The 27,396-nt window shown below is 44.8% G+C and overlaps 1 protein-coding gene and 1 long non-coding RNA gene across 5 annotated transcripts in view; one reads left to right on the top strand and one right to left on the bottom strand.

Moving 5' to 3' along the window:
• The window catches only part of LOC118402472 (receptor-type tyrosine-protein phosphatase F), a 359,072-nt gene that overhangs the window by 140,109 nt on the left and 191,567 nt on the right, over positions 1-27,396 (top strand). Inside the window, exons 5-6 of the mRNA XM_052476034.1 lie at positions 5,032-5,220; positions 16,638-16,748. Coding sequence (XP_052331994.1) covers positions 5,032-5,220; positions 16,638-16,748 — 300 coding nt within the window. The remainder of the gene's footprint in view (positions 1-5,031; positions 5,221-16,637; positions 16,749-27,396) is intronic.
• LOC127910910 (uncharacterized) lies at positions 23,439-26,630 on the bottom strand. Of its 4 annotated transcripts, none has more exons than XR_008076714.1 (3): positions 25,711-26,630; positions 25,249-25,473; positions 23,439-24,982 (listed from the first exon to the last, which is right to left on the bottom strand). It is a non-coding gene; the product is annotated as an uncharacterized LOC127910910 (long non-coding RNA). The 4 variants fall into 4 exon arrangements; XR_008076717.1 differs by having other exon boundaries at positions 23,439-25,064; positions 25,283-25,473; XR_008076716.1 differs by having other exon boundaries at positions 25,745-26,630.

Here is a 27,396-nt window from a genome sequence, read left to right as displayed (position 1 = left end):
TTGTTGATGTTTGTGTCTCTGAGATAGGGGGTGAGAACAGGTGGTTCTGGGTAGGAGTGATGTTGTTGATGTCTGTGTCTCTGAGATAGGGGGTGAGAACAGGTGGTTCTGGGTAGGAATGTTGTTGATGTTTGTGTCTCTGAGATAGGGGGTGAGAACAGGTGGTTCTGGGTAGGAGTGATGTTGTTGATGTTTGTGCCTCTGAGATAGGGGGTGAGAACAGGTGGTTCTGGGTAGGAGTGATGTTGTTGATGTTTGTGTCTCTGAGATAGGGGTGAGAACAGGTGGTTCTGGGTAGGAGTGATGTTGTTGATGTTTGTGTCTCTGAGATAGGGGGTGAGAACAGGTGGTTCTGGGTAGGAGTGATGTTGTTGATGTTTGTGTCTCTGAGATAGGGGGTGAGAACAGGTGGTTCTGGGTAGGAGTGATGTTGTTGATGTTTGTGTCTCTGAGATAGGGGGTGAGAACAGGTGGTTCTGGGTAGGAGTGATGTTGTTGATGTTTGTGTCTCTGAGATAGGGGGTGAGAACAGGTGGTTCTGGGTAGGAGTGATGTTGTTGATGTTTGTGTCTCTGAGATAGGGGTGAGAACAGGTGGTTCTGGGTAGGAGTGATGTTGTTGATGTTTGTGTCTCTGAGATAGGGGTGAGAACAGGTGGTTCTGGGTAGGAGTGATGTTGTTGATGTTTATGTCTCTGAGATAGGGGTGAGAACAGGTGGTTCTGGGTAGGAGTGATGTTGTTGATGTTTGTGTCTCTGAGATAGGGGGTGAGAACAGGTGGTTCTGGGTAGGAGTGATGTTGTTGATGTTTGTGCCTCTGAGATAGGGGGTGAGAACAGGTGGTTCTGGGTAGGAGTGATGTTGTTGATGTTTGTGTCTCTGAGATAGGGGGTGAGAACAGGTGGTTCTGGGTAGGAGTGATGTTGATAGGTGTGTGTGTGTGATATCTAAGAAATCAATGGGCTTAAAAACATTAGCAGACATGGGCTTGTTGATCAACTGTCATAAATATCTCTCTACGTTCTGGAATGACTGACACGACAAGAGAGAAACATGACTGATGCACTACCATCATTTCGAAATCGCGTCTTGGTTCATTCTACTGTTACAACTTTCTCCTGAAAGTTGTAACAGTAGAATGAACCAAGAAAGTCGGACTGAGCTCCTTAAAAAAAAAATTACAAATGTTTGCCCGCTCTCAGGTACCACCGGTCTGTAACAAAAACCTGTCTAAGTGTCTCTCAGCTGGCTGCAAAGACAGTCACACACACCAACACGACACCTACACGCCCGGGACTTCTGTTGAAGCTTTTTACTCATCAGGCGTAAAGTGTGATAGTCTCTGTCTGGGTGTTAGCCACCTGTACAGCTCTCTGTGTGTGTGTCTCTCTCTCTCTCTCTCTCTCTCTCTCTCTCTCTCTCTCTCTCTCGGTGTTAGCCACATATACTAACAGCTCCGCTGTAATGCTAACACTAGGAAGCTCTGAACCAACGTACTGTATAACAGCCACAGCAGCTGTTTTCCTCTTGAATAATTCCCAGTTTATGTTTCTGATACCAGGGAGTTGTCGACTCCTGAGTTTTTTCAGCCCGCCCTCTCTAAAGTCTCAAAGCATATCCTCCTCCTTCTCAGAATGTTCCAACCAATTAACATTTTTTGTTTGCATGGGCTGTAATACTGACACCTGGGGAGTATTCGCTAGGATCAAAAATGATAGCAAACAGAACAAACGTAGGTGGTAACCTACATTAGCTAGGCTAACACCAACATTAGCTAGATTACCACCTACATTAGTTAGGCTAACACCAACATTAGCTAGATTACCACCTACATGAGTTAGGCTAACATCTACATTAGCTAGATTACCACCTACATTAGCTAGGCTAACACCAACATTAGCTACATTACCACCTACATTAGTTAGGCTAACATCTACATTAGCTAGATTACAACCCGCATTAGCTAGGCTAACACCAACATTAGCTAGATTACCACCTACATTAGTTAGGCTAACATCTACATTAGCTAGATTACCACCTAAATTAGCTAGGCTAACACCTACATTAGATAGCCTAACTCATGTAGGTGGTAACCTATCTAATGTAGGTGTTAGTGTAGCTAATGTAGGTGGTAATCTAGCTAATGTTGGTGTTAGCCTAGCTAATGTAGGTGGTAACCTAACATCTACATTAGCTAGATTACCACCTACATTAGTTAGGCTAAAACCTACATTAGCTAGGTTACCACCTACATTAGTTAGGCTAACATATACATTAGCTAGATTACCACCTACATTAGTTAGGCTAACATCTACAATAGCTTGATTACCACCTACATTCGCTAGGCTTACACCTACATTAGTTAGGCTAACATATACATTAGCTAGATTACCACCTACATTAGCTAGGTTACCACCTACATTAGCTAGGTTACCACCTACATTAGCTAGGCATATCACCTATATTAGGTAGGTTATCACCTACATTAGCTAGGTTATCACCTACATTAGCTAGGTTATTACCTACATTAGCTAGGTTATCACCTACATTAGCTAGGTTATCACCTACATTAGCTAGGTTATCACCTACATTAGCTAGGTTATCACCTACATTAGCTAGGCATATCACCTACATTAGCTAGGTTATCACCTACATTAGCTAGGTTATCACCTACATTAGCTAGATTATCACCTACATTAGCTAGGTTATCACCTACATTAGCTAGGTTATCACCTACATTAGCTAGGTTATCACCTACATTAGCTAGGTTATTACCTACATTAGCTAGGTTATCACCTACATTAGCTAGGTTATCACCTACATTAGCTAGATTACCACCTACATTAGCTAGGTTATCACCTACATTAGTTAGTCTAAAACCTGCTTTTTAACAACAACAGCCCTTCCTCTAAAATGCCCTCAAGCTTCTGTTCAGTACTACCACAAGAATAGAGCTACTGTTCAGTACTACCACGAGAATAGAGCTACTGTTCAGTACTACCACGAGAATAGAGCTACTGTTCAGTACTACCACAAGAATAGAGCTTCTGTTCAGTACTACCACGAGAATAGAGCTACTGTTCAGTACTACCACAAGAATAGAGCTACTGTTCAGTACTACCACAAGAATAGAGCTACTGTTCAGTACTACCACAAGAATAGAGCTACTGTTCAGTACTACCACAAGAATAGAGCTACTGTTCAGTACTACCACGAGAATAGAGCTACTGTTCAGTACTACCACAAGAATAGAGCTACTGTTCAGTACTACCACAAGAATAGAGCTACTGTTCAGTACTACCACAAGAATAGAGCTACTGTTCAGTACTACCACAAGAATAGAGCTACTGTTCAGTACTACCACGAGAATAGAGCTACTGTTCAGTACTACCATGAGAATAGAGCTACTGTTCAGTACTACCACGAGAATAGAGCTACTGTTCAGTACTACCACAAGAATAGAGCTCCTGTTCAGTACTACCACAAGAATAGAGCTACTGTTCAGTACTACCACGAGAATAGAGCTACTGTTCAGTACTACCACGAGAATAGAGCTACTGTTCAGTACTACCACAAGAATAGAGCTACTGTTCAGTACTACCACGAGAATAGAGCTACTGTTCAGTACTACCACGAGAATAGAGCTACTGTTCAGTACTACCACGAGAATAGAGCTACTGTTCAGTACTACCACAAGAATAGAGCTACTGTTCAGTACTACCACGAGAATAGAGCTACTGTTCAGTACTACCACAAGAATAGAGCTACTGTTCAGTACTACCACAAGAATAGAGCTACTGTTCAGTACTACCACAAGAATAGAGCTACTGTTCAGTACTACCACAAGAATAGAGCTACTGTTCAGTACTACCACAAGAATAGAGCTACTGTTCAGTACTACCACAAGAATAGAGCTACTGTTCAGTACTACCACGAGAATAGAGCTACTGTTCAGTACTACCACAAGAATAGAGCTACTGTTCAGTACTACCACGAGAATAGAGCTACTGTTCAGTACTACCACGAGAATAGAGCTACTGTTCAGTACTACCACGAGAATAGAGCTACTGTTCAGTACTACCACGAGAATAGAGCTACTGTTCAGTACTACCACGAGAATAGAGCTACTGTTCAGTACTACCACGAGAATAGAGCTACTGTTCAGTACTACCACGAGAATAGAGCTACTGTTCAGTACTACCACGAGAATAGAGCTACTGTTCAGTACTACCACGAGAATAGAGCTACTGTTCAGTACTACCACGAGAATAGAGCTACTGGATGTTTTTCCTCAGGGGACCATCAGCGTATGAAGAGGCAGATTTTAAAAAAGGAAGCAGAACTGTGAAAGAGGAACAAACTAGAGCTATGTGCCAATTCTTCACCCCTTTCCCAGCGATGCTCACTCCTCGTCATCGATTTAAAAGCGTAGAATTCCACACTTGAGGAGAGGAATCAACTAATCAGTGATCTTTAAAAGGGTTTTAGTATCTTCTCGTTACCAAATAATACTCTTTACTATGCTTTAGGCCAATGGCATCGCAGTCAGCCATCAGTAAAAAACATTCAAGGAATTAAAGGAGTGAAAATCATGAATCATAAAATCATCAATTTTACTATCCCAAATGATCTCTCTGCAGAATTAATTTGTCACTGGAGCGAGGAATTTGTCATGGCTCTGCTTTACCTCATGATCCTAATGTTGTGATGGGTTACATTATTGATGTTTGTCTTGCTGGGTGGAGTTTTTGGGTGTCTATAATGTAGGCTTTGTTCTCCTCAGGTTGTTTAAAGCTAGGCTTCTTCTATATCTCTCACTCACTCACTATTGCTCTTTATCTCTCTCTCTCTCTGGTTAGTACATGCTATGAAAATTACGGTTTATATTGTTACGTGAAGTCACGTCTTATTGATATTCTCATCTAATTACATTTTTGGGTGTAAATATGAAGGTTCTCTCAACGGGCTTGGACAAGTCCCGCTGTAGTCCATCATTCACACTAATCCTATATCTACTTGTCTCTTCTACAGAGAACCAGATCCCTCATGGGTTCCCCAACATAGACATGGGTCCCCAGCTTAAGGTGGTGGAGAAGACCAGGACGGCCACCATGCTGTGTGCTGCCAGCGGCAACCCTGACCCAGAGATCACCTGGTTTAAAGACTTCCTGCCTGTAGACATCAACAGCAGCAACGGACGAATCAAACAACTCCGCTCAGGTAAGAATGTCTACTCTCCCTGCAACTCTTTTCCACTTAATAAAGACACATTTCTGCTTAGTAACAGACTGAATGGAGACACATTCCTGCTTAGTAACAGACTTAATAAAGACACATTCCTGCTTAGTAACAGACTGAATGGAGACCCATTCCTGCTTAGTAACAGACTGAATGGAGACCCATTCCTGCTTAGTTACAGACTGAATGGAGACACATTCCTGCTTAGTTACAGACTGAATGGAGACACATTCCTGCTTAGTTACAGACTTAATGGAGACCCATTCCTGCTTAGTAACAGACTCATTCCTGCTTAGTAACAGACTGAATGGAGACCCATTCCTGCTTAGTAACAGACTGAATGGAGACCCATTCCTGCTTAGTAACAGACTGAATGGAGACCCATTCCTGCTTAGTAACAGACTTAATGGAGACCCATTCCTGCTTAGTAACAGACTTAATGGAGACCCATTCCTGCTTAGTAACAGACTGAATGGAGACCCATTCCTGCTTAGTAACAGACTTAATGGAGACCCATTCCTGCTTAGTAACAGACTTAATGGAGACCCATTCCTGCTTAGTTACAGACTTAATGGAGACCCATTCCTGCTTAGTAACAGACTTAATGGAGACCCATTCCTGCTTAGTAACAGACTGAATGGAGACCCATTCCTGCTTAGTAACAGACTTAATGGAGACCCATTCCTGCTTAGTAACAGACTTAATGGAGACTCATTCCTGCTTAGTAACAGACTTAATGGAGACTCATTCCTGCTTAGTAACAGACTGAATGGAGACCCATTCCTGCTTAGTAACAGACTTAATGGAGACCCATTCCTGCTTAGTAACAGACTTAATGGAGACCCATTCCTGCTTAGTAACAGACTTAATGGAGACCCATTCCTGCTTAGTAACAGACTTAATGGAGACCCATTCCTGCTTAGTAACAGACTTAATGGAGACCCATTCCTGCTTAGTAACAGAAGCAAGATACAACTTTCCATCTTATAACAGACTGAATGTGTTTCCTGCTTATCAGACTGGAGACCCATTCCTGCTTAGTAACATTCAGTGAACAGTAATATGTATATAGACTGAATGGAGACCCATTCCTGTATATAGACTGAATGGAGACCCATTCCTGCTATATAGACTGAATGGAGACCCATTCCTGCTTATATGAATGTTTGTGTGACTGAATGGAGACCCATTCCTGGTAGACTGAATGGAGACTTCCTTTTTACAGACTGAATGGAAATTCAGTACATATTTTAATATTTTGCTTAGGACTGAATGGAGACCCATTCCTGCAGTACAGAAATGGAGACCCATTCCTGCTACTAACTCCCACATACCAAAATTCCTGCTAAAAGACTGAATTAGTGGTCTCCATTCCTGCTGTGCAGAAAATAAAATAATTGAAGTTGCCTTTTTTCCTGCATCAAGAGGGACTTAGCAGACTTAATGGAGCCCTTCTGAAACATGAATGGAGACCCATTCCTGGTAACAGGGGGACATTCCTGGTAACAGACTTAATGAGACCCATTCCTGGGCTTAGGATTCCTGCGTAACCCAAATGGCACTCATTCCTAGTAACAGACTAATGGAGACTTCCTGATTAAAAGTAATGGAGACTATTCAGTGTAAATAGTGTGCCCAGACTTTAGCATCCTCAGAGGAGACAGTAAACAGACTTCCAGCCTGGAGTGGCTCAGACTTAAGATCCAGCCTGGAGTGTCTCAGCCAATGATCCATTCCTGCTGTAACAGACTGGCTCATTCCTGCCAGACTTATTGAGACCCATTCCAGCCTGGAGTGTCTCAGACTTAAGATCATTCCTGCTTAGCCTGGAGTGTCTCAGACTTAATGAGACTCATTCAGCCTGGAGTGGCTCAGCCAAGATCCAGCCTGGAACATTCAGTGGCTGAAGTAGTGTGTATATATATATATATATATATATATATATATATATATATTGTTTGTGTGTAGCAGCCATAGATCCCAGTACCTGGAGTGTAACTCCACATACCAAAATGCTAAAATGAATTAGTGGTCCAGCCTGCAGAAAATAAAATAATTGAAGTCTTTTTTTCATCAAGATCCAGCCTGGAGGGCTCAGCCAAATGATCCAGCCTGGTAGTGTCTCAGCATCCTCAGAGGAGACAGTAATTCCAGCCTGGAGTGGCTCAGCCAAGATCCAGCCTGGAGTGTCTCAGCCAAGATCCAACCTGGAGTGGCTCAGCCAAGATCCAGCCTGGAGTGTCTCAGCCAAGATCCAGCCTGGAGTGTCTCAGCCAAGATCCAGCCTGGAGTGGCTCAGCCAAGATCCAGCCTGGAGTGGCTCAGCCAAGATCCAGCCTGGAGTGGCTCAGCCAAGATCCAGCCTGGAGTGGCTCAGCCAAGATCCAGCCTGGAGTGGCTCAGCCAAGATCCAGCCTGGAGTGTCTCAGCCAAGATCCAGCCTGGAGTGTCTCAGCCAAGATCCAGCCTGGAGTGGCTCAGCCAAGATCCAGCCTGGAGTGGCTCAGCCAAGATCCAGCCTGGAGTGGCTCAGCCAAGATCCAGCCTGGAGTGGCTCAGCCAAGATCCAGCCTGGAGTGGCTCAGCCAAGATCCAGCCTGGAGTGGCTCAGCCAAGATCCAGCCTGGAGTGGCTCAACTAAGATCCAGCCTGGAGTGGCTCAGCCAAGATCCAGCCTGGAGTGGCTCAGCCAAGATCCAGCCTGGGAGAGAGGAAACACACACACACACTGAAGAAATAAATCGATGTGCGTCTCTCTGCTCTCTCTGTTCCCAAGGCTGGATAAATCAATTGCTTTAGCCCTAACCCCAGATCAGATTTGGGAGAGGTTAAAGTTAAGAAGATTAGGTAAATAAACATCTTTAACCCAACCCCAGATCAGATTGGGGAGAGGTGAACGTTAAGAAGATTAGATAAATAAACATCTTTAAGGGCTGACCCTGGGTCTGTCAGAACGTAGAGAGAGAGTTAGAACGATTAGTGGCTCTTTGAGTTGCTCTTTAATTCTCCTCATTTAGAGGATATTTTCTGTGTCCCAAATGGCACTCTATTCCCTATATAGTGCTCTACTACCTATAGGGCTCTGGTCAAATGTAGTGCATTGTGTAGGGTATAGGGAACCATTTGGGATGCGACCCGAAATCACAGAGGAGGTGGCTTCTGCTTTTCACCTACATGTACATATTACCTTAAGCAATCACCCCAACTACCTCGTACCGACTCACAACTACCTCGTACCCCCAGTACGCCGACTCCCAACTACCTTGTACCCCCAGTATGCCGACTCCCAACTACCTTGTACCCCCAGTACGCCGACTCACAACTACCTCGTACCCCCAGTACGCCGACTCACAACTACCTCGTACCCCCAGTACGCCGACTCCCAACTACCTCATACCCCCAGTACGCCGACTCCCTAGTGGAACTCCTTGTATATAGCCTCCTTATTGTTATTGTATTGTGTTATTTTACTGTGTTTAGTATCTTCTTTGTGGATGAAGGGCTCGTAAAGCATTTCACGTTAAAGTATGCACTTGATTTGAGGTGAGAGGCCCTTTCTCTTCACAGAGTCCTGTCTTTCTGTCGGTCAGGCAGTCTGTGGCTCAGTCCCAAATTGCACCCTATTCCCTACATACTGCCCTACTTTTTGGTTTAAAAAAAAAAGTGTAAAGGGCTGATTAGTGGTAACACACACACACACACACACACACACACACACACACACACACACACACACACACACACACACACACACACACACACACACACACACACACACACACACACACACACACACACACACATTAACAAGCCTTGCTATCTATAACCCCAGCCATGACATCTGTAGCTATCTTCTGACCTGCTGACCTGGGGTGGCAGGGTAGCCTAGTGGTTAGAGTGTTGGACTAATAACCGGAAGGTTGCAAGTTCAAACCCCCCACACAACACTTACATCTCTTTCTCTCCAATCACTCTGGTGTAGATTTTCATTATTTTACTAACCTGAATTATTTCCTCTAACGTCTTGACCTGCGGGTTATCTATTTAACCATGTATTACTTTCATTCATTTGCCTTCTCTCCTCTCTTTCTGTCTTATTTACTAACTCTCGCTCTCTCCCTCTCTCTCCAATCTCGTTTGCGTTCCGAATTACCTTCAACTAGGTGGTACACCGATTAGAGGTAAGGATGATGGGGAAATAAATAAAATGTCACTCCATCCCTCCGTCACTTCAACCTCAACCTCCGTCAGCCTCTCTCCCTCGTTCCACCTCTCTTAACCTTCGACCTCTCCACTCTGCCCCTTTACCACCACTGCCAATGTCTTCACGCTGTCCAGTCCATTCTCTGTTTCCCGTCCGTGTCCCATCTCTACTTCCAGATGCATTTTGGGAAACACTGGACAACGCAGACGGAAGGTGATAGCTACCTTGTGCATAAGCTTCTACACACGTTCTTGGTTTTTAGTTCAAATATAAACCCCGTGGATTTATAATCACTAGAGACCAAACTCCCTCCCCAGTCTCTGTCCCTAGCTGTAGGAGAGGGGTGTTACTGTAAGTACAGGCCAGTCTCTGTCCCTAGCTGTAGGAGAGGGGTGTTACTGTAAGTACAGGTCAGTCTCTATTCCCAGCTGTAGGAGAGAGGTGTTACTGTAAGTACAGGCCAGTCTCTGTCCCTAGCTGTAGGAGAGGGGTGTTACTGTAAGTACAGGCCAGTCTCTATTCCTAGCTGTAGGAGAGGGGTGTTACTGTAAGTACAGGCCAGTCTCTGTCCCTAGCTGTAGGAGAGGGGTGTTACTGTAAGTACAGGCCAGTCTCTGTCCCTGGGGGATATAGGCCTATATATGGTATCAATGGACGACTTTGCCTGAATAAAATGTAAATGACTTGATTTGCATACAAGCACAACAGCCCTCTGATTGAAATTGTCCTCTCTTCCTGGAGTGGAAGTAGCGTTTCAGTTGATCTCTAGTGGTAATGGTGGCTGTCTGATGGTAGATGTCTGAGGGTAGCTGAATAGCACAGAACAATGCATTAACAGCACTTTGAATCAGGGTCCTGAAAGGCTACCCTATGTCCTGATAGTATCGCTTGCCAGACAGAGGCTGTTGAAAGATGTAAATATCCTGCTATCTGAGAGGTTGGTCTCTGGAGGAGATGCCATGGGGGTTGGTCTCTGAAGATGATGCCATGGGGGTTGGTCTCTGGAGATGATGCCATGGGGGTTGGTCTCTGGAGGAGATGCCATGGGGGTTGGTCTCTGGAGGAGATGCCATGGGGGTTGGTCTCTGGAGATGATGCCATGGGGGTTGGTCTCTGGGGGAGATGATGCCATGAGGGTTGGTCTCTGGGCGAGATGATGCCATGGGGGTTGGTCTCTTAAGATGATGCCATGGGGGTTGGTCTCTGGGCGAGATGATGCCATGGGGGTTGGTCTCTGGAGGAGATGCCATGGGGGTTGGTCTCTGGGTGAGATGATGCCATGGGGGTTGGTCTCTGAAGATGATGCCAGGAGGGTTGGTCTCTGGGTGAGATGATGCCATGGGGGTTGGTCTCTGGGTGAGATGATGCCATGGGGGTTGGTCTCTGAAGATGATGCCAGGAGGGTTGGTCTCTGGGTGAGATGATGCCATGGGGGTTGGTCTCTGGGTGAGATGATGCCATGGGGGTTGGTCTCTGGAGGAGATGCCATGGGGGTTGGTCTCTGGGTGAGATGATGCCATGGGGGTTGGTCTCTGAAGATGATGCCAGGAGGGTTGGTCTCTGGGTGAGATGATGCCATGGGGGTTGGTCTCTGGGTGAGATGATGCCATGGGGGTTGGTCTCTGAAGATGATGCCAGGAGGGTTGGTCTCTGGGCGAGATGATGCCATGGGGGTTGGTCTCTTAAGATGATGCCAGGAGGGTTGGTCTCTGGGCCAGATGATGCCATGGGGGTTGGTCTCTGGAGATGATGCCATGGGGGTTGGTCTCTGGAGGAGATGCAGATTGACAATAGATACATCAGTATGCAGGTACATGACTGAGCTGATTCAGGAGGAGATGCAGATTGACAATAGATACATCAGTATGCAGGTACATGACTGAGCTGAATCAGGAGGAGATGCAGATTGACAATAGATACATCAGTATGCAGGTACATGACTGAGCTGATTCAGGAGGAGATGCAGATTGACAATAGATACATCAGTATGCAGGTACATGACTGAGCTGATTCAGGAGGAGATGCAGATTGACAATAGATACATCAGTATGCAGGTACATGACTGAGCTGATTCAGGAGGAGATGCAGATTGACAATAGATACATCAGTATGCAGGTACATGACTGAGCTGATTCAGGAGGAGATGCAGATTGACAATAGATACATCAGTATGCAGGTACATGACTGAGCTGATTCAGGAGGAGATGCAGATTGACAATAGATACATCAGTATGCAGGTACATGACTGAGCTGAATCAGGAGGAGATGCAGATTGACAATAGATACATCAGTATGCAGGTACATGACTGAGCTGATTCAGGAGGAGATGCAGATTGACAATAGATACATCAGTATGCAGGTACATGACTGAGCTGATTCAGGAGGAGATGCAGATTGACAATAGATACATCAGTATGCAGGTACATGACTGAGCTGATTCAGGAGGAGAGATTGACAATAGATACATCAGTATGCAGGTACATGACTGAGCGATTGTGACAGATTTGAAGGATCACTGACGTTGTCATAACCTCTATTAGTTGGTGTCACCAACACACACACACACACACACACACACACACACACACACACACACACACACACACACACACACACACACACACACACACACACACACACACACACACACACACACACACACACACACACACACACACACACACACACACACTTGCTTGATACTGAACCCGTTTGGTACATTCATCCCATATAATACATGTCTGTTATCCACAATGTGTCCTGACATTGTAAAGCTCATTGTTTGTCACCGTCTGCAACCTGTATGCTGTCTGGTGTTACATCAATTCTTACAGTATTATTCTGTAGATTATTACCTTGGGTTTAAACAGGGTATTATGACATGTCTCGCTAGTACTGAGCTCTGAAACAACAGCATGTTGTTACGTGTCATTGAAGTATGGATATAAATATGTGGAGACATATTTATTATTCTAGCATGACATTCAGGTAAGTCTGTCTGCTGCCACTGCTATTCTATTGCTATGGTAATCAGCCAAAAAATATCAGCCTTCTCCTAAAGTGGTGAAACACTGTAATTCAGCAGAACTGAACAGAACTCTATCTGCCTTTGTTTTTCTCTTCCTCTTCTACTTCCTGTTCCTCTGAGATGACGATGACAGTGACTAGCTGTTGTCGTGTCATTGTCTATGCCGGATTAAGTGATATGACATGCTATTCTATAAAATCCTTTCTCTGTAATTCATATTACCTGATTGAGCTAATCATGTAATTGGAATTAACTAGAAAGTCTGGGGGCACCACGAAATAGTGTTTTTAGAGCTGTTATCTTCCGAATAAATTCTTAAAGACCTAGTAATATTTTCCATAAATCGCAGTCAATATTAATCGTCACCTTAATTCAGTTTCACCTGAAAGTTGTAAATTCTTGCGTTATCTTCACAAACCTTGGCTAACAAGTTGAATCAGCAATACAAAATTGGGTTTAATATTTTTTTTACTAAATACCTAACTAATCACACATAATTACATATACACAGAATGCAAATTATATCATAAAGAAAACGTCCCTGGTGGACGGAGCAGACATGACGGCTAGCTACACAAAGGGAGGGGGTTGGGTTTGAGTGAAAGAGCGGGAAGACTGAGGAACAAAGGGAGAAGCTGTGCTATCGTAAATACAGTATCTTATGCATTCTAAATTACCGCCCATTTGGAAACGGAAAATGCAATAAATATTTACTCTCGAGCTGCGCTTCGGTAGGTTGGTCGTAGATGCTGGTCATGTTGCCCAACAGAGATCTTCCTGTCCTCGAAAGAATAGTATAGTCAGTACAACACAGCTAGTTACTGTCATCATCATCATCTCAGCTGAATAAGTATAGTCAGTACAACACAGCTAGTTACTGTCATCATCATCATCTCAGCTGAATAAGTATAGTCAGTACAACATAGCTAGCTACTATCATCGTCATCTCAGCTGAATAAGTATAGTCAGTACAACACAACTAGTTACTGCTACCTGGGCTGCTACCTGGGCTGCTACCTGGGCTACTACCTGGGCTACTACCTGGGCTTCTACCTGGGCTGCTACCTGGGCTGCTACCTGGGCTGCTCCCTGGGCTGCTACCTGAGCTGCTACCGGTGTGTCTACATACTACAGTAGTTAGAGCCATGTGGCAGAAGCACTTTAACTTTCTGAGATGGAGACTACGTCCCAAAGTTGACCCTATTCCCTACAAAGTGCATTTCTTTTGAATAGAGGACTACTGTACGGTACATTTTGCGCTATATATGGAATAGGGGGCCATTTTAGGACTTACGCCGAGTCCCGGTGGTGATGGATAGCCAGGAAGTCAGTATATATTTATTTTTATTTTACCCTGTTTCTCCCCAATTTTGTGGTATCCACTGTAACTACTCAGATTGAACCTGGGTTTGATTGGAGCTCAGGTGGAACCTGGGTTTGATTGGAGCTCAGGTGGAACCTGGGTTTGATTGGAGCTCAGATTGAACCTGGGTTTGATTGGAGCTCAGGTGGAACCTGGGTTTGATTGGAGCTCAGGTGGAACCTGGGTTTGATTGGAGCTCAGATTGAACCTGGGTTTGATTGGAGCTCAGATTGAACCTGGGTTTGATTGGAGCTCAGGTGGAACCTGGGTTTGATTGGAGCTCAGGTGGAACCTGGGTTTGATTGGAGCTCAGATTGAACCTGGGTTTGATTGGAGCTCAGATTGAACCTGGGTTTGATTGGAGGTCAGGTGGAACCTGGGTTTGATTGGAGCTCAGATTGAACCTGGGTTTGATTGGAGCTCAGATTGAACCTGGGTTTTATTGGAGCTCAGATTGAACCTGGGTTTGATTGGAGATCAGATTGAACCTGGGTTTGATTGGAGATCAGATTGAACCTGGGTTTGATTGGAGCTCAGGTGGAACCTGGGTTTGATTGGAGCTCAGATTGAACCTGGGTTTGATTGGAGCTCAGATTGAACCTGGGTTTGATTGGAGCTCAGATTGAACCTGGGTTTGATTGGAGCTCAGATTGAACCTGGGTTTGATTGGAGCTCAGATTGAACCTGGGTTTGATTGGAGCTCAGGTGGAACCTGGGTTTGATTGGAGCTCAGGTGGAACCTGGGTTTGATTGGAGCTCAGGTGGAACCTGGGTTTGATTGGAGCTCAGGTGGAACCTGGGTTTGATTGGAGCTCAGGTGGAACCTGGGTTTGATTGGAGCTCAGGTGGAACCTGGGTTTGATTGGAGCTCAGGTGGAACCTGGGTTTGATTGGAGCTCAGGTGGAACCTGGGTTTGATTGGAGCTCAGGTGGAACCTGGGTTTGATTGGAGCTCAGGTGGAACCTGGGTTTGATTGGAGCTCAGGTGTAACCTGGGTTTGATTGGAGCTCAGGTGGAACCTGGGTTTGATTGGAGCTCAGGTGGAACCTGGGTTTGATTGGAGCTCAGGTGGAACCTGGGTTTGATTGGAGCTCAGATTGAACCTGGGTTTGATTGGAGCTCAGATGGAACCTGGGTTTGATTGGAGCTCAGGTGGAACCTGGGTTTGATTGGAGCTCAGGTGGAACCTGGGTTTGATTGGAGCTCAGATTGAACCTGGGTTTGATTGGAGCTCAGATGGAACCTGGGTTTGATTGGAGCTCAGGTGGAACCTGGGTTTGATTGGAGCTCAGTAGTTATTCAGTCTAGCGTTGCTAGACTGGCGACTGTCGCCGTAGCGACCGTTATCTGGATATAAAGCAGAGCAAGAGTCCTTTATGAACTTTCTGTGTTTTTTTTTTCTTTTCATGTCAGTAGTTTTCTTAGGCAGAAAAGGCATAACTAGACGTGAATATGACGTCTTGGGGTGATTCATTGACCTCTGAGACATGGACTCGACAAGAGTGTCTCGCCAGCTGTTTTTCCTGACAGGGCCAGACAGAGAGAGTTAAATATGTTGATTTGTGGGACACAGCTCACAACGCTCTTAAACCAGCAAAATCAGCTAAATGCTGATGTGTCGTCGTAGGCAAATTGTTATATAACAACTAGCGCCCTATTAGTAACACTTTATCATGCATACCGTAGAGAGAGAGAGAGAGAGGTGTTTGACTGTGATGCTCTCTGTCGAGGCTCTGTAGAGATAATTATAATGTTATTTCTTATGAAGTGATGAAAAACCTCAGGAAGTCTACAGAAGAGAAAATACACTTAGTCGTACCAGATGGTTCATACGTCTGTTTTGGTCATGTGATGAAAAACGAGATGGTCAGGGGTCGTTGATCTAAGGTTGTCAAACAGTTTAAGAATGAAGGTAATCTGAACCTTTTCTTTCTTCTGGTCAACCCCTATCAGAAACCCTGTTAGATTTACTAGATGGTTTAGTCCTGAATAAACCCTGTTAGATTTACTAGATGGTTTAGTCCTGATTAAACCCTGTTAGATTTACTAGATGGTGTAGTCCTGATTAAACCCTGTTAGATTTACTAGATGGTTTAGTCCTGATTAAAACCTGTTAGATTTACTAGATGGTTTAGTCCTGAATAAACCCTGTTAGATTTACTAGATGGTTTAGTCCTGATTAAAACCTGTTAGATTTACTAGATGGTTTCGTCCTGAATAAACCCTGTTAGATTTACTAGATGGTTTAGTCCTGATTAAACCCTGTTAGATTTACTAGATGGTTTAGTCCTGAATAAACCCTGTTAGATGTACTAGATGGTTTAGTCCTGATTAAACCCTGTTAGATGTACTAGATGGTGTAGTCCTGAATAAACCCTGTTAGATTTACTCAAATCAAATCAAATCAAATTTGATTTGATTTAGATTTACTAGATGGTTTAGTCCTGATTAAACCCAGTTAGATTTACTAGATGGTTTAGTCCTGAATAAACCCTGTTAGATTTACTAGATGGTTTAGTCCTGAATAAACCCTGTTAGATTTACTAGATGGTTTAGTCCTGAATAAACCCTGTTAGATTTACTACATGGTGTGTAATCCTGAAATGGTCTATAATGAGAGAAAAAAACAGCACATCCTAAGGTTATCAAACAATTGTATAAAATGAAGGCAAAATGATTGTTCAATGCCCACACTAGCATAATACTTAGAAAACACTCCCAACTCATTCCGTTACTCTTGAGTATTATGGAGACCCTTCTCTCGCCATGTCCCAGATGGTAACTGTGTGTTTAACCCCTGCAGGAGCCCTACAGATTGAGAACAGTGAGGAGTCAGACCAGGGGAAGTATGAGTGTGTTGCCATGAACAACGCAGGAACGCGCTACGCAGCCCCAGCCAATCTCTACGTGCGAGGTAAGGTCCAGCCGTTCACATTTCCCTCCGTTCATCGCTACGTCTCTTCATTGGTCATTTATGTCCTCACCTAAACAGCAATGTCATGTTTTTGTTTTTCTGAATAACTCAGCGTAACCTCATCCCCCCCACAGGAAGTCTCTCTCTCTGTCTGAACAGCTGCAGCCAAACCGTTTTTCCACCTCTGTCTATCAAAACCAGGGACTTTATTTTCACACTGTCTGTTGAACGTTTTTTGGTTCTATATCCTCTCATTTTACATTGACATGTTAGACATTTAGCAGATACTCTTATTCAGAGAGACTTACAGTGAGTGCATTCTTCTTAAGATAGCTAGATGGGACAACCACATGTTATAGTAAGTACATTTTTCATCAATAAAGAAGCTATCAGCAATGTCAGAGCTGGTAGGGGGGAAAAAGTCAAGTGCGGGAATTAGTTCTCTCCCTTCCTCTCCTTTGTCCTCTCCCCTCCTTTCCTTTCTCCTCTCCTCTCCTTTCTCCTCTCCTTTCCTTTCTCCTCTCCTCTCCTTTCTCCCCTCCTCTCCTTTCTCCTCTCCCCTCCTTTCTCCTCTCCCCTCCTTTCCTTTCTCCTCTCCCCTCCTTTCTCCTCTCCCCTCCTTTCTCCTCTCCTCTCCTTTCTCCCCCTCCTCTCCTTTCTCCTCTCCCCTCCTTTCTCCTCTCCCCTCCTTTCTCCTCTCCCCTCCTTTCTCCCCTCCTTTCTCCTCTCCCCTTCTTTCTCCTCTCATCTCCTTTCTCCTCTCCCCTCCTTTCTCCTCTCCTTTCCTTTCTCCTCTCCCCTCCTTTCTCCTCTCCCCTCCTTTCTCCTCTCCCCCCCTCCTTTCTCCTCTCCTCTCCTTTCTCCTCTCCCATTCTTTCTCCTCTCCTCTCCTTTCTCCTCTCCTCTCCTTTCTCCTCTCCCCTTCTTTCTCCTCTCCTCTCCTTTCTCCTCTCCCCTTCTTTCTCCTCTCCTCTCCTTTCTCCTCTCCCCTCCTTTCTCCTCTCCCCTTCTTTCTCCTCTCCTCTCCTTTCTCCTCTCCTTTCCTTTCTCCTCTCCCCTCCTTTCTCCTCTCCCCTTCTTTCTCCTCTCTCCTCCTTTCTCCTCTCCCCTCCTTTCTCCCCTCCTTTCTCCTCTCCTTTCTCCTCTCCTTTCTCCTCTCCTTTCTCCTCTCCCCTCCTTTCTCCTCTCCTCTCCTTTCTCCTCTCCTCTCCTTTCTCCTCTCCCCTTCTTTCTCCTCTCCCCTCCTTTCTCCTCTCCCCTCCTTTCTCCTCTCCTCTCCTTTCTCCTCTCCTCTCCTTTCTCCTCTCCCCTCCTTTCTCCTCTCCTTTCTCCTCTCCTCTCCTTTCTCCTCTCCCCTTCTTTCTCCTCTCCCCTCCTTTCTCCTCTCCCCTCCTTTCTCCTCTCCTTTCTCCTCCTCTCCTTTCTCCTCTCCCCTTCTTTCTCCTCTCCTCTCCCCTTCTTTCTCCTCTCATCTCCTTTCTCCTCTCCTCTCCTTTCTCCTCTCCTTTGTCCTCTCCCCTCCTTTCTCCTCTCCTCTCCTTTCTCCTCTCCCCTCCTTTCTCCTCTTCTCTCCTTTCTCCTTTCTCCTCTCCCCTCCTTTCTCCTCTCCCCTCCTTTCTCCTCTCCTCTCCTTTCTCCTCTCCCCTCCTTTCTCCTCTCCCCTTCTTTCTCCTCTCTCCTCCTTTCTCCTCTCCCCTCCTTTCTCCCCTCCTTTCTCCTCTCCTCTCCTTTCTCCTCTCCTTTCTCCTCTCCTCTCCTTTCTCCTCTCCCCTCCTTTCTCCTCTCCCCTCCTTTCTCCCCTCCTTTCTCCTCTCCTCTCCTTTCTCCTCTCCTTTCTCCTCTCCCCTCCTTTCTCCTCTCCCCTCCTTTCTCCTCTCCTTTCTCCTCTCCCCTTCTTTCTCCTCTCCTCTCCTTTCTCCTCTCCCCTTCTTTCTCCTCTCCTCTCCTTTCTCCTCTCCCCTTCTTTCTCCTCTCCCCTCCTTTCTCCTCTCCCCTCCTTTCTCCTCTCCCCTCCTTTCTCCTCTCCTCTCCTTTCTCCTCTCCCCTCCTTTCTCCTCTCCTTTCTCCTCTCCTCTCCTTTCTCCTCTCCCCTTCTTTCTCCTCTCCCCTCCTTTCTCCTCTCCCCTCCTTTCTCCTCTCCCCCTCCTTTCTCCTCTCCTTTCTCCTCTCCTCTCCTTTCTCCTCTCCCCTTCTTTCTCCTCCCCCTTCTTTCTCCTCTCATCTCCTTTCTCCTCTCCTCTCCTTTCTCCTCTCCTCTCCTTTGTCCTCTCCCCTCCTTTCTCCTCTCCCCTCCTTTCTCCCCTCCTTTCTCCTCTCCTCTCCTTTCTCCTCTCCCCTTCTTTCTCCTCTCCTCTCCTTTCTCCTCTCCTTTCTCCTCTCCTCTCCTTTCTCCTCTCCTCTCCTTTCTCCTCTCACCTCCTTTCTCCTCTCCTCTCCTTTCTCCTCTCCCCTTCTTTCTCCTCTCCTCTCCTTTCTCCTCTCCTTTCTCCTCTCCTCTCCTTTCTCCTCTCCTTTCTCCTCTCCTTTCTCCTCTCCTCTCCTTTCTCCTCTCCCCTTCTTTGTCCTCTCCCCTCCTTTGTCCTCTCCTCTCCTTTCTCCTCTCCCCTTCTTTCTCCTCTCCTTTCTCCTCTCCCCTGATTTTCACCTTTATATAACCAGGTAGGCTAGTTGAGAACACCTTTATTTAACCAGGTAGGCTAGTTGAGAACACCTTTATTTAACCAGGTAGGCTAGTTGAGAACACCTTTATTTAACCAGGTAGGCTAGTTGAGAACACCTTTATTTAACCAGGTAGGCTAGTTGAGAACACCTTTATTTAACCAGGTAGGCTAGTTGAGAACACCTTTATTTAACCAGGTAGGCCAGTTGAGAACAAGTTCTCATTTACAACTGTGACCTGGCCAAGATAAAGTAAAGCAGTGCGACACAAACAACAACACAGAGTTACTCATAAACAAACGTACAGTCAACAACACAAAATAAATAAAAAATAGAAAAATCTATGTACAGTGTGTGCAAATGTAGAAGAGTAGGGAGGTAGGCAATAAATAGGCCACAGAGGTGACAGAGTGCGACACAAACAACAACACAGAGTTACGCATGGAATAAACAAGCGTACAGTCAATAATACAGTAGAAAATAAAGCAAGTCTATATACAGTGAGTGCAAGGTAGGAGAAGGTAGGCAATAAATAGGCCATAGTAGCAAAGTAATTACAATTTAGCAGATTAACACTGAAGTGATAGATGAGCAGATGATGATGAGCAGATGATGGTGTAAGTAGTGATACTGGTGTGCAAAAGAGCAGAAAAGTAAATAAAAACAATATGGGGATGAGGTAGGTAGATTGGGTGGGCTATTTACAGATGGACTATTTACAGCTGCACCGATCGGTTAGCTGCTCAGATAGCTGATGTTTAAAGTTAGGGAAAGGTAACATGCTGACCAGACCGGACACGTCGGGTGCGCGAGCATCGCAAAATAAATGTAGAAATCCATTTTATTCAATTATTGCACCCACACTGCTCACGCGCGCCAACGGCCGTCTGCGATGCCAAGGGCTAAAATAGAACTCCTTTCTATTTCTGATGCAGATCGCGCTGAAAGTCCTGCCTCTACCATCTCCTCATTGGTTTATAGAAGCAGGTACCCACGTGCCGCCATCTCATTGGTTATACCCACGTGGGTGATTAAAGACGAACTGTTTTGCAGGTTGTCGTGGTAATACTATGAAAGTGTAGATGACAATCACCATATAAGTTCAAAGATGAGAAAGCCGGGAAGGAGGAGAGATGGCTAGAAACCATTCGGTTGACCGTTGTATGTGTGGATTAATTGTCGGACTAGAGGACGTTGTGCATTTCAGGTAAAATAACAACTTGATGTTTATATCCCAGGACAAATTAGCTAGCAACAGCAAGCTAGCTAAATATGACACATTTGCTAGCAAGTGCAAGCTAAGTAGCTAAATTGCCATAAATGTTTAATGCTTTTCGACCTGTCCCCAAATTAATGTTTCTGAGGTGATATTTTAACCTACGTGTCGTGATCGCGATTGGTGTGACAAAATAAATGCACGATAGCGCATGATGACGTACGCGCGCAGCCTGGTTTGGGTTCCGTGTTAGTCTCCAGCTTCAGTGATTTTTGCAATTCGTTCCAGTCACTGGCAGCAGAGAACTGGACGGAAAGGCGGCCAAAGGAGGTGTTGGCTTTGGGGATGACCAGTGAGATATACCTGCTAGTGCACGTGCTACGCGTGGTTGTTGTTATCGTGACCAGTGAGCTGAGATATGGCGGAACTTTACCTAGCATAGACTTATAGATGGCCTGGAGCCAGTGGGTTTGGCGACGAGTATGAAGCGAGGGCCAGCCAACGAGAGCGTACAGGTCGCAGTGGTGGGTGGTATAAGGGGCTTTGGTAACAAAACTGATGGCACTGTGAAAGTCTGCATCCGGTTTGCTGAGTAGAGTGTTGGAAGCTATTTTGTAGATGACATCGCCGAGGATCGGTAGGATAGTCAGTTTTACTAGGGTAAGTTTGGCGGCGTGAGTGAAGAAGGCTTTGTTGCGAAATAGAAAGCCGATCTAGATTTGATTTTGGATTGGAGATGTTTGACATGAGTCTGGAAGGAGAGTTTACAGTCTAACCAGACACCTAAGTATTTGTAGTTGTCCACATCTTCTAAGTCAGAGCCGTCCAGAGTAGTGATGTTGGACAGGCGGGTAGGTGCAGGTAGCGATCGGTTGAAGAGCATGCATTTAGATTTACTTGCATTTAAGAGCAGTTGGAGGCCACGGAAGGAGAGTTGTATGGCATTGAAGCTTGCCTGGAGGGTTGTAAACACAGTGTCCAAAGAAGGGCCAGAAGTATACAGAATGGTGTCGTCTGCGTAGAGGTGGATCAGAGAATAACCAGCAGCAAGAGCGACATCGTTGTTATATACAGAGAAAAGAGTCGGCCCGAGAATTGAACCCTGTAGTGCCCCCATAAGAGACTGCCAGAGGTCTGGACAACAGGCCCTCCGATTTGACACACTGAACTCTATCAGAGAAGTAGTTGGTGAACCAGGCGAGGCAGTCATTTGAGAAACCAAGGCTATTGAGTCTGCTGATAAGAATAAGGTGACTGACAGAGTTGAAAGCCTTGGCCATGTCGATGAAGACGGCTGCACAGTGCTGTCTTTTATCGATGTTGGTTATGATATCGTTTAGTACCTTGAGCTTGGCTGAACCTTCAAAAAACACCGGTCTCAACGTCAACAGTGCAGAGGCGACTCCGGGATGCTGGCCTTCTAGGCAAAGTTGTAAAGAAAAAGCTTTTTCTCAGACTGGCCAATAAAAATAAAATATTTAGATGGGCAAAAGAACACAGACAATGGACAGAGGAACTCTGCCTAGAAGGCCAGCATCCCGGAGTCGCCTCTTCACTGTTGATGTTGAGACTGGTGTTTTGCGGGTACTATTTTATGAAGCTGCCAGTTGAGGACTTGTGAGCCGTCTGTTTCTCAAACTTGACACTCTAATGTAGTTGTCCTCTTGCTCAGTTGTGCACCCGGTCCTCCCACTCATCTTTCTATTCTGGTTAGGGCCAGTTTGCTCTGTTCTGTGAAGGGAGTTGTACACAGCGTTGTTCACGATCTTCAATTTTTTGGCAATTTCTCACATGGAATAGCCTTCATTTCTCAGAACAAGAATAGACTGACGAGTTTCAGAAGAAAGTATTTTTTCTGGCAATTTTGAGCCTGTAATCGAACCCACAAATGCTGATGCTCCAGATACTCAACTAGTCTAAAGGAGGCCAGTTTCATCGCTTGTTTAATCAGAACCACAGTTTTCAGCTGCGCTAACATAGTTGCAAAAGTGTTTTCTAATTATCAACTAGCCTTTTAAAATGATAAACTTGGATTAGCCAACACAACGTGTCATTGGAACAAAGGAGTGATGGCTGCTGATAATGGGCATCTGTATGCCTATGTAGATATTCCATAAAAAATATGCCGTTTCCAGCTACAATAGTCATTTACAACATTAACAATGTCTACACTGTATTCCTGATCAATTTTATGTTATTTTAATGGACAAAAAAATGTGTTTTTCTTTCAAAAACGAGGATATTCCATGATGACCTCAAACTTTTGAATGCTAGTGTATGTGTGTGGGTGGGTGTGTCTGTGTGGATGTGTCTGTGTGTGGGTGGGGTGTGTCTGTGTGTGGGTGGGTGTGTCTGTGTGGATGTGTCTGTGTGTGGATGTGTCTGTGTGTGGGTGGGTGTGTCTGTGTGTGGGTGTCTGTGTGTGGGTGTCTGTGTGGATGTGTCTGTGTGTGGGTGGGTGTGTCTGTGTGGATGTGTCTGTGTGTGGGTGGGTGTGTCTGTGTGTGGCTGGGTGTGTCTGTGTGGATGTGTGTCTGTGTGTGGGTGTCTGTGTGTGGGTGTCTGTGTGTGGGTGTCTGTGTGTGGGTGTCTGTGTCTGTGTGTGGGTGTCTGTGTGTGGGTGTCTGTGTGTGGGTGTCTGTGTGGGTGTCTGTGTGTGGGTGTGTGTGGTGTCTGTGTCTGTGTGTGGGTGTCTGTATGTGGGTGTCTGTGTGTGGGTGTCTGTGTGTGGGTGTCTGTGTGTGGGTGTCTGTGTCTGTGTGTGGGTGTCTGTGTGTGGGTGTCTGTGTGTGGGTGTCTGTATGTGGGTGTCTGTGTGTGGGTGTCTGTGTCTGTATGTGGGTGTCTGTGTGTGGGTGTCTGTGTCTGTGTGTGGGTGTCTGTGTGTGGGTGTCTGTGTCTGTGTGTGGGTGTCTGTGTGTGTGTGTCATGTTTGGCCGATTCGAGAGGTGTTTGTTTTTCCATCAAGGTAATTACAGTGCCTTCAGAAAGTATTCAAAATGGATGAAATAGATTGTTTCTCTCTCCCGTCTACACACAGTCCCTTATAATGACAAACTCAAAACATGTTTTTAGAAATGTTTACAACTGTATTGAAATTGAAATACAGAAATATCTAATTTACATAAGTATTCACACCCCTGAGTCAATACTTTATAGAATCACCTTTGGCAGTGATTACAGCTGTGAGTCATTCTGGGTAAGTCTCTAAGAGCTGTGAGTCATTCTGGGTAATTCTCTAAGAGCTGTGAGTCATTCTGGGTAATTCTCTAAGAGCTGTGAGTCATTCTGGGTAATTCTCTAAGAGCTGTGAGTCATTCTGGGTAATTCTCTAAGAGCTGTGAGTCATTCTGGGTAATTCTCTAAGAGCTGTGAGTCATTCTGGGTAATTCTCTAAGAGCTGTGAGTCATTCTGGGTAATTCTCTAAGAGCTTTCCACACCTGGATTCTGTAATATTTGGCCATTTATTCTTTACAAAATTCTTCAAGCTGTCACATTGGTTTTCAGGTCAACCATTTTCAGGTCATATTTCAGTCTAAACTGTAACTCTGCCACTCAGGAACATTCACTGTCTTCTTGGTAAGTAACTCCAGTGTAGATGTGTCCTTGTGTTTTAGGTTATTGTCCTGCTGAAAGATAAATTCATCTCCCAGTGTCTGGTGGGGAGCAGACTGAACTATGTTTTCCTCTAGGATTTTTCCTGTGCTTAACTCCATTCTGTTTATTTTTTTTTATCCTGAAAAATTCCCCAGTCCTTAACGATTACAAGCATAACATGATGCATACCCCTAACATGATGCAGCTACCATTATGCTTGACAATATGGAGAGTGGTCCTCAGAGATGTGTTGTATTGGATTTGCCACATCTTATTACTTTAGTGCCTGGTTGCAAACAGGATGTATGATTTAGAATATTTTATATTCTGTACAAGATTCCTTCTGTTCACTCTGTCAATTAGGTTGTTATTGTGGAGTAACTACAATGTTGTTAATCCATCCTCAGTTTCCTCCTTTCTCAGCCATTCAACTTCAAAGTCACCATTGACCTCATGGTGAAATCCCTGAGCGGTTTCCTTCCTCTCCGGACTCCTGTATCTCTGTAGTGACACCATCCAATATGTAATGAATAACTGTTCCATGCTCAGAGGGATATTCAATGTCTGTTATTTAATTATTTAATTTTTTATCCATCTGCCAATAGGTGCCATTTGCGAAGCATTGGAAAACCACCCTGGTCTTTGTGGTTGAATCTGTGTTTGAAATTCACTTCTCGTCTGAAGAACCTTACAGATAATTGTATGTGTGGGGTACAGAGATGAGGGACCTTACAGTATGTGTGGGGTACAGAGATGAGGGACCTTACAGATAATTGTATGTGTGGGGTACAGAGATGAGGGACCTTACAGATAATTGTATGTGTGGGGTACAGAGATGAGGGACCTTACAGATAATTGTATGTGTGGGGTACAGAGATGAAGGACCTTACAGTATGTGTGGGGTACAGAGATGAGGGACCTTACAGTATGTGTGGGGTACAGAGATGAGGGACCTTACAGTATGTGAGGGGTACAGAGATGAGGGACCTTACAGATAATTGTATGTGTGGGGTACAGAGATGAGGGACCTTACAGTATGTGTGGGGTACAGAGATGAGGGACCTTACAGATAATTGTATGTGTGGGGTACAGAGATGAGGGACCTTACAGATAATTGTATGTGTGGGGTACAGAGATGAGGGACCTTACAGATAATTGTATGTGTGGGGTACAGAGATGAGGGACCTTACAGTATGTGTGGGGTACAGAGATGAGGGACCTTACAGTATGTGTGGGGTACAGAGATGAGGGACCTTACAGATAATTGTATGCGTGGGGTACAGAGATGAGGGACCTTACAGTATGTGAGGGGTACAGAGATGAGGGACCTTACAGATAATTAATTGTATGTGTGGGGTACAGAGATGAGGGACCTTACAGTATGTGTGGGGTACAGAGATGAGGGACCTTACAGATAATTGTATGTGTGGGGGTACAGAGATGAGGGGCCTTACAGATAATTGTATGTGTGGGGTACAGAGATGAGGGACCTTACAGTATGTGTGGGGTACAGAGATGAGGGACCTTACAGTATGTGTGGGGTACAGAGATGAGGGACCTTACAGTATGTGTGGGGTACAGAGATGAGGGACCTTACAGTATGTGTGGGGTACAGAGATGAGGGACCTTACAGATAATTGTATGTGTGGGGTACAGAGATGAGGGACCTTACAGATAATTGTATGTGTGGGGTACAGAGATGAGGGACCTTACAGATAATTGTATGTGTGGGGTACAGAGATGAGGGACCTTACAGATAATTGTATGTGTGGGGTACAGAGACGAGGTAGTAATTCAATAATCATGTTAAACACAATTATTTCACACAGTGAGTCCATGCAACTTATTATGTGACTTGTTAAGCACATTTATACATATTTAGGCTTGACATAATAAAGGTGCTGAATACTATTTTGATATTTTTCAGCTTTTCATTCTTAATTCATTTGATAAAATCTCTAAAAACATAATTCCACTTTGACATGAGGGGGTATTGTGATGTCACAATGGTGTATTGTGATGTCACTACAGGGTATTGTGATGTCACAATGGTTTATTGTGATGTCACAACAGGGTATTGTGATGTCATAATGGGGTAGTGTGATGTCACAATGGGGTATTGTGATGTCATGATGGGGTATTATGTGCAGGCCAGTGACAAATATTCTCTATTTAATCCATTTGAAATTCAGGCTGTAACACAACAAAATGTAGGAAAAAAGTCAAGCGGTATGAATACATTCTGAAGGTACTGTAGATACACCCTGGCATGGTTCCAGCATGTCCTTCAGGCTGCGTAGGAGGAAGTAGACACACACACACACACACACACACACACACACACACACACACACACACACACACACACACACACACACACACACACACACACACACACACACACACACACACTCTCCTCCTCTACTTCCCTTCGTACCAACAGACAAACGGAGAGAAAGATAGATAGGATCAATCCAAGCGTAACCTTTTAAAAGTGCACTAGTCTGGAATGCATAACAAAGACATCCACAGTGTATTCACCCTGTCTGTGTTACTGCTGGGTTACAATGAGGATGAGGAGAATAAACAGAGGATTGTTACTGCTGGGTTATAATGAGGAGAATAAACAGAAGAGTGTTACTGTTCTGTTGGGTTATAATGAGGATGAGGAGGATAAACAGAAGAGTGTTACTGCTGGGTTATAATGAGGATGAGGAGGATAAACAGAAGAGTGTTACTGCTGGGTTATAATGAGGATGAGGAGAATAAACAGAGGATTGTTACTGCTGGGTTATAATGAGGAGAATAAACAGAAGAGTGTTACTGTTCTGTTGGGTTATAATGAGGATGAGGAGGATAAACAGAAGAGTGTTACTGCTGGGTTATAATGAGGATGAGGAGGATAAACAGAAGAGTGTTACTGCTGGGTTACAATGAGGATGAGGAGAATAAACAGAGGATTGTTACTGTTGGGTTATAATGAGGATGAGGAGGATAAACAGAAGAGTGTTACTGCTGGGTTATAATGAGGATGAGGAGAATAAACAGAGGATTGTTACTGCTGGGTTATAATGAGGAGAATAAACAGAAGAGTGTTACTGTTGGGTTATAATGAGGAGAATAAACAGAAGAGTGTTACTGTTGGGTTATGATGAGGAGGATAAACAGAAGAGTGT

This window comes from Oncorhynchus keta, chromosome 23 (assembly GCF_023373465.1).
Source record: "Oncorhynchus keta strain PuntledgeMale-10-30-2019 chromosome 23, Oket_V2, whole genome shotgun sequence".
Lineage (NCBI taxonomy): Eukaryota > Metazoa > Chordata > Actinopteri > Salmoniformes > Salmonidae > Oncorhynchus > Oncorhynchus keta.
Note: the sequence above shows the minus strand (reverse complement) of the source record. Positions and strands in the feature narration are given on the sequence as shown.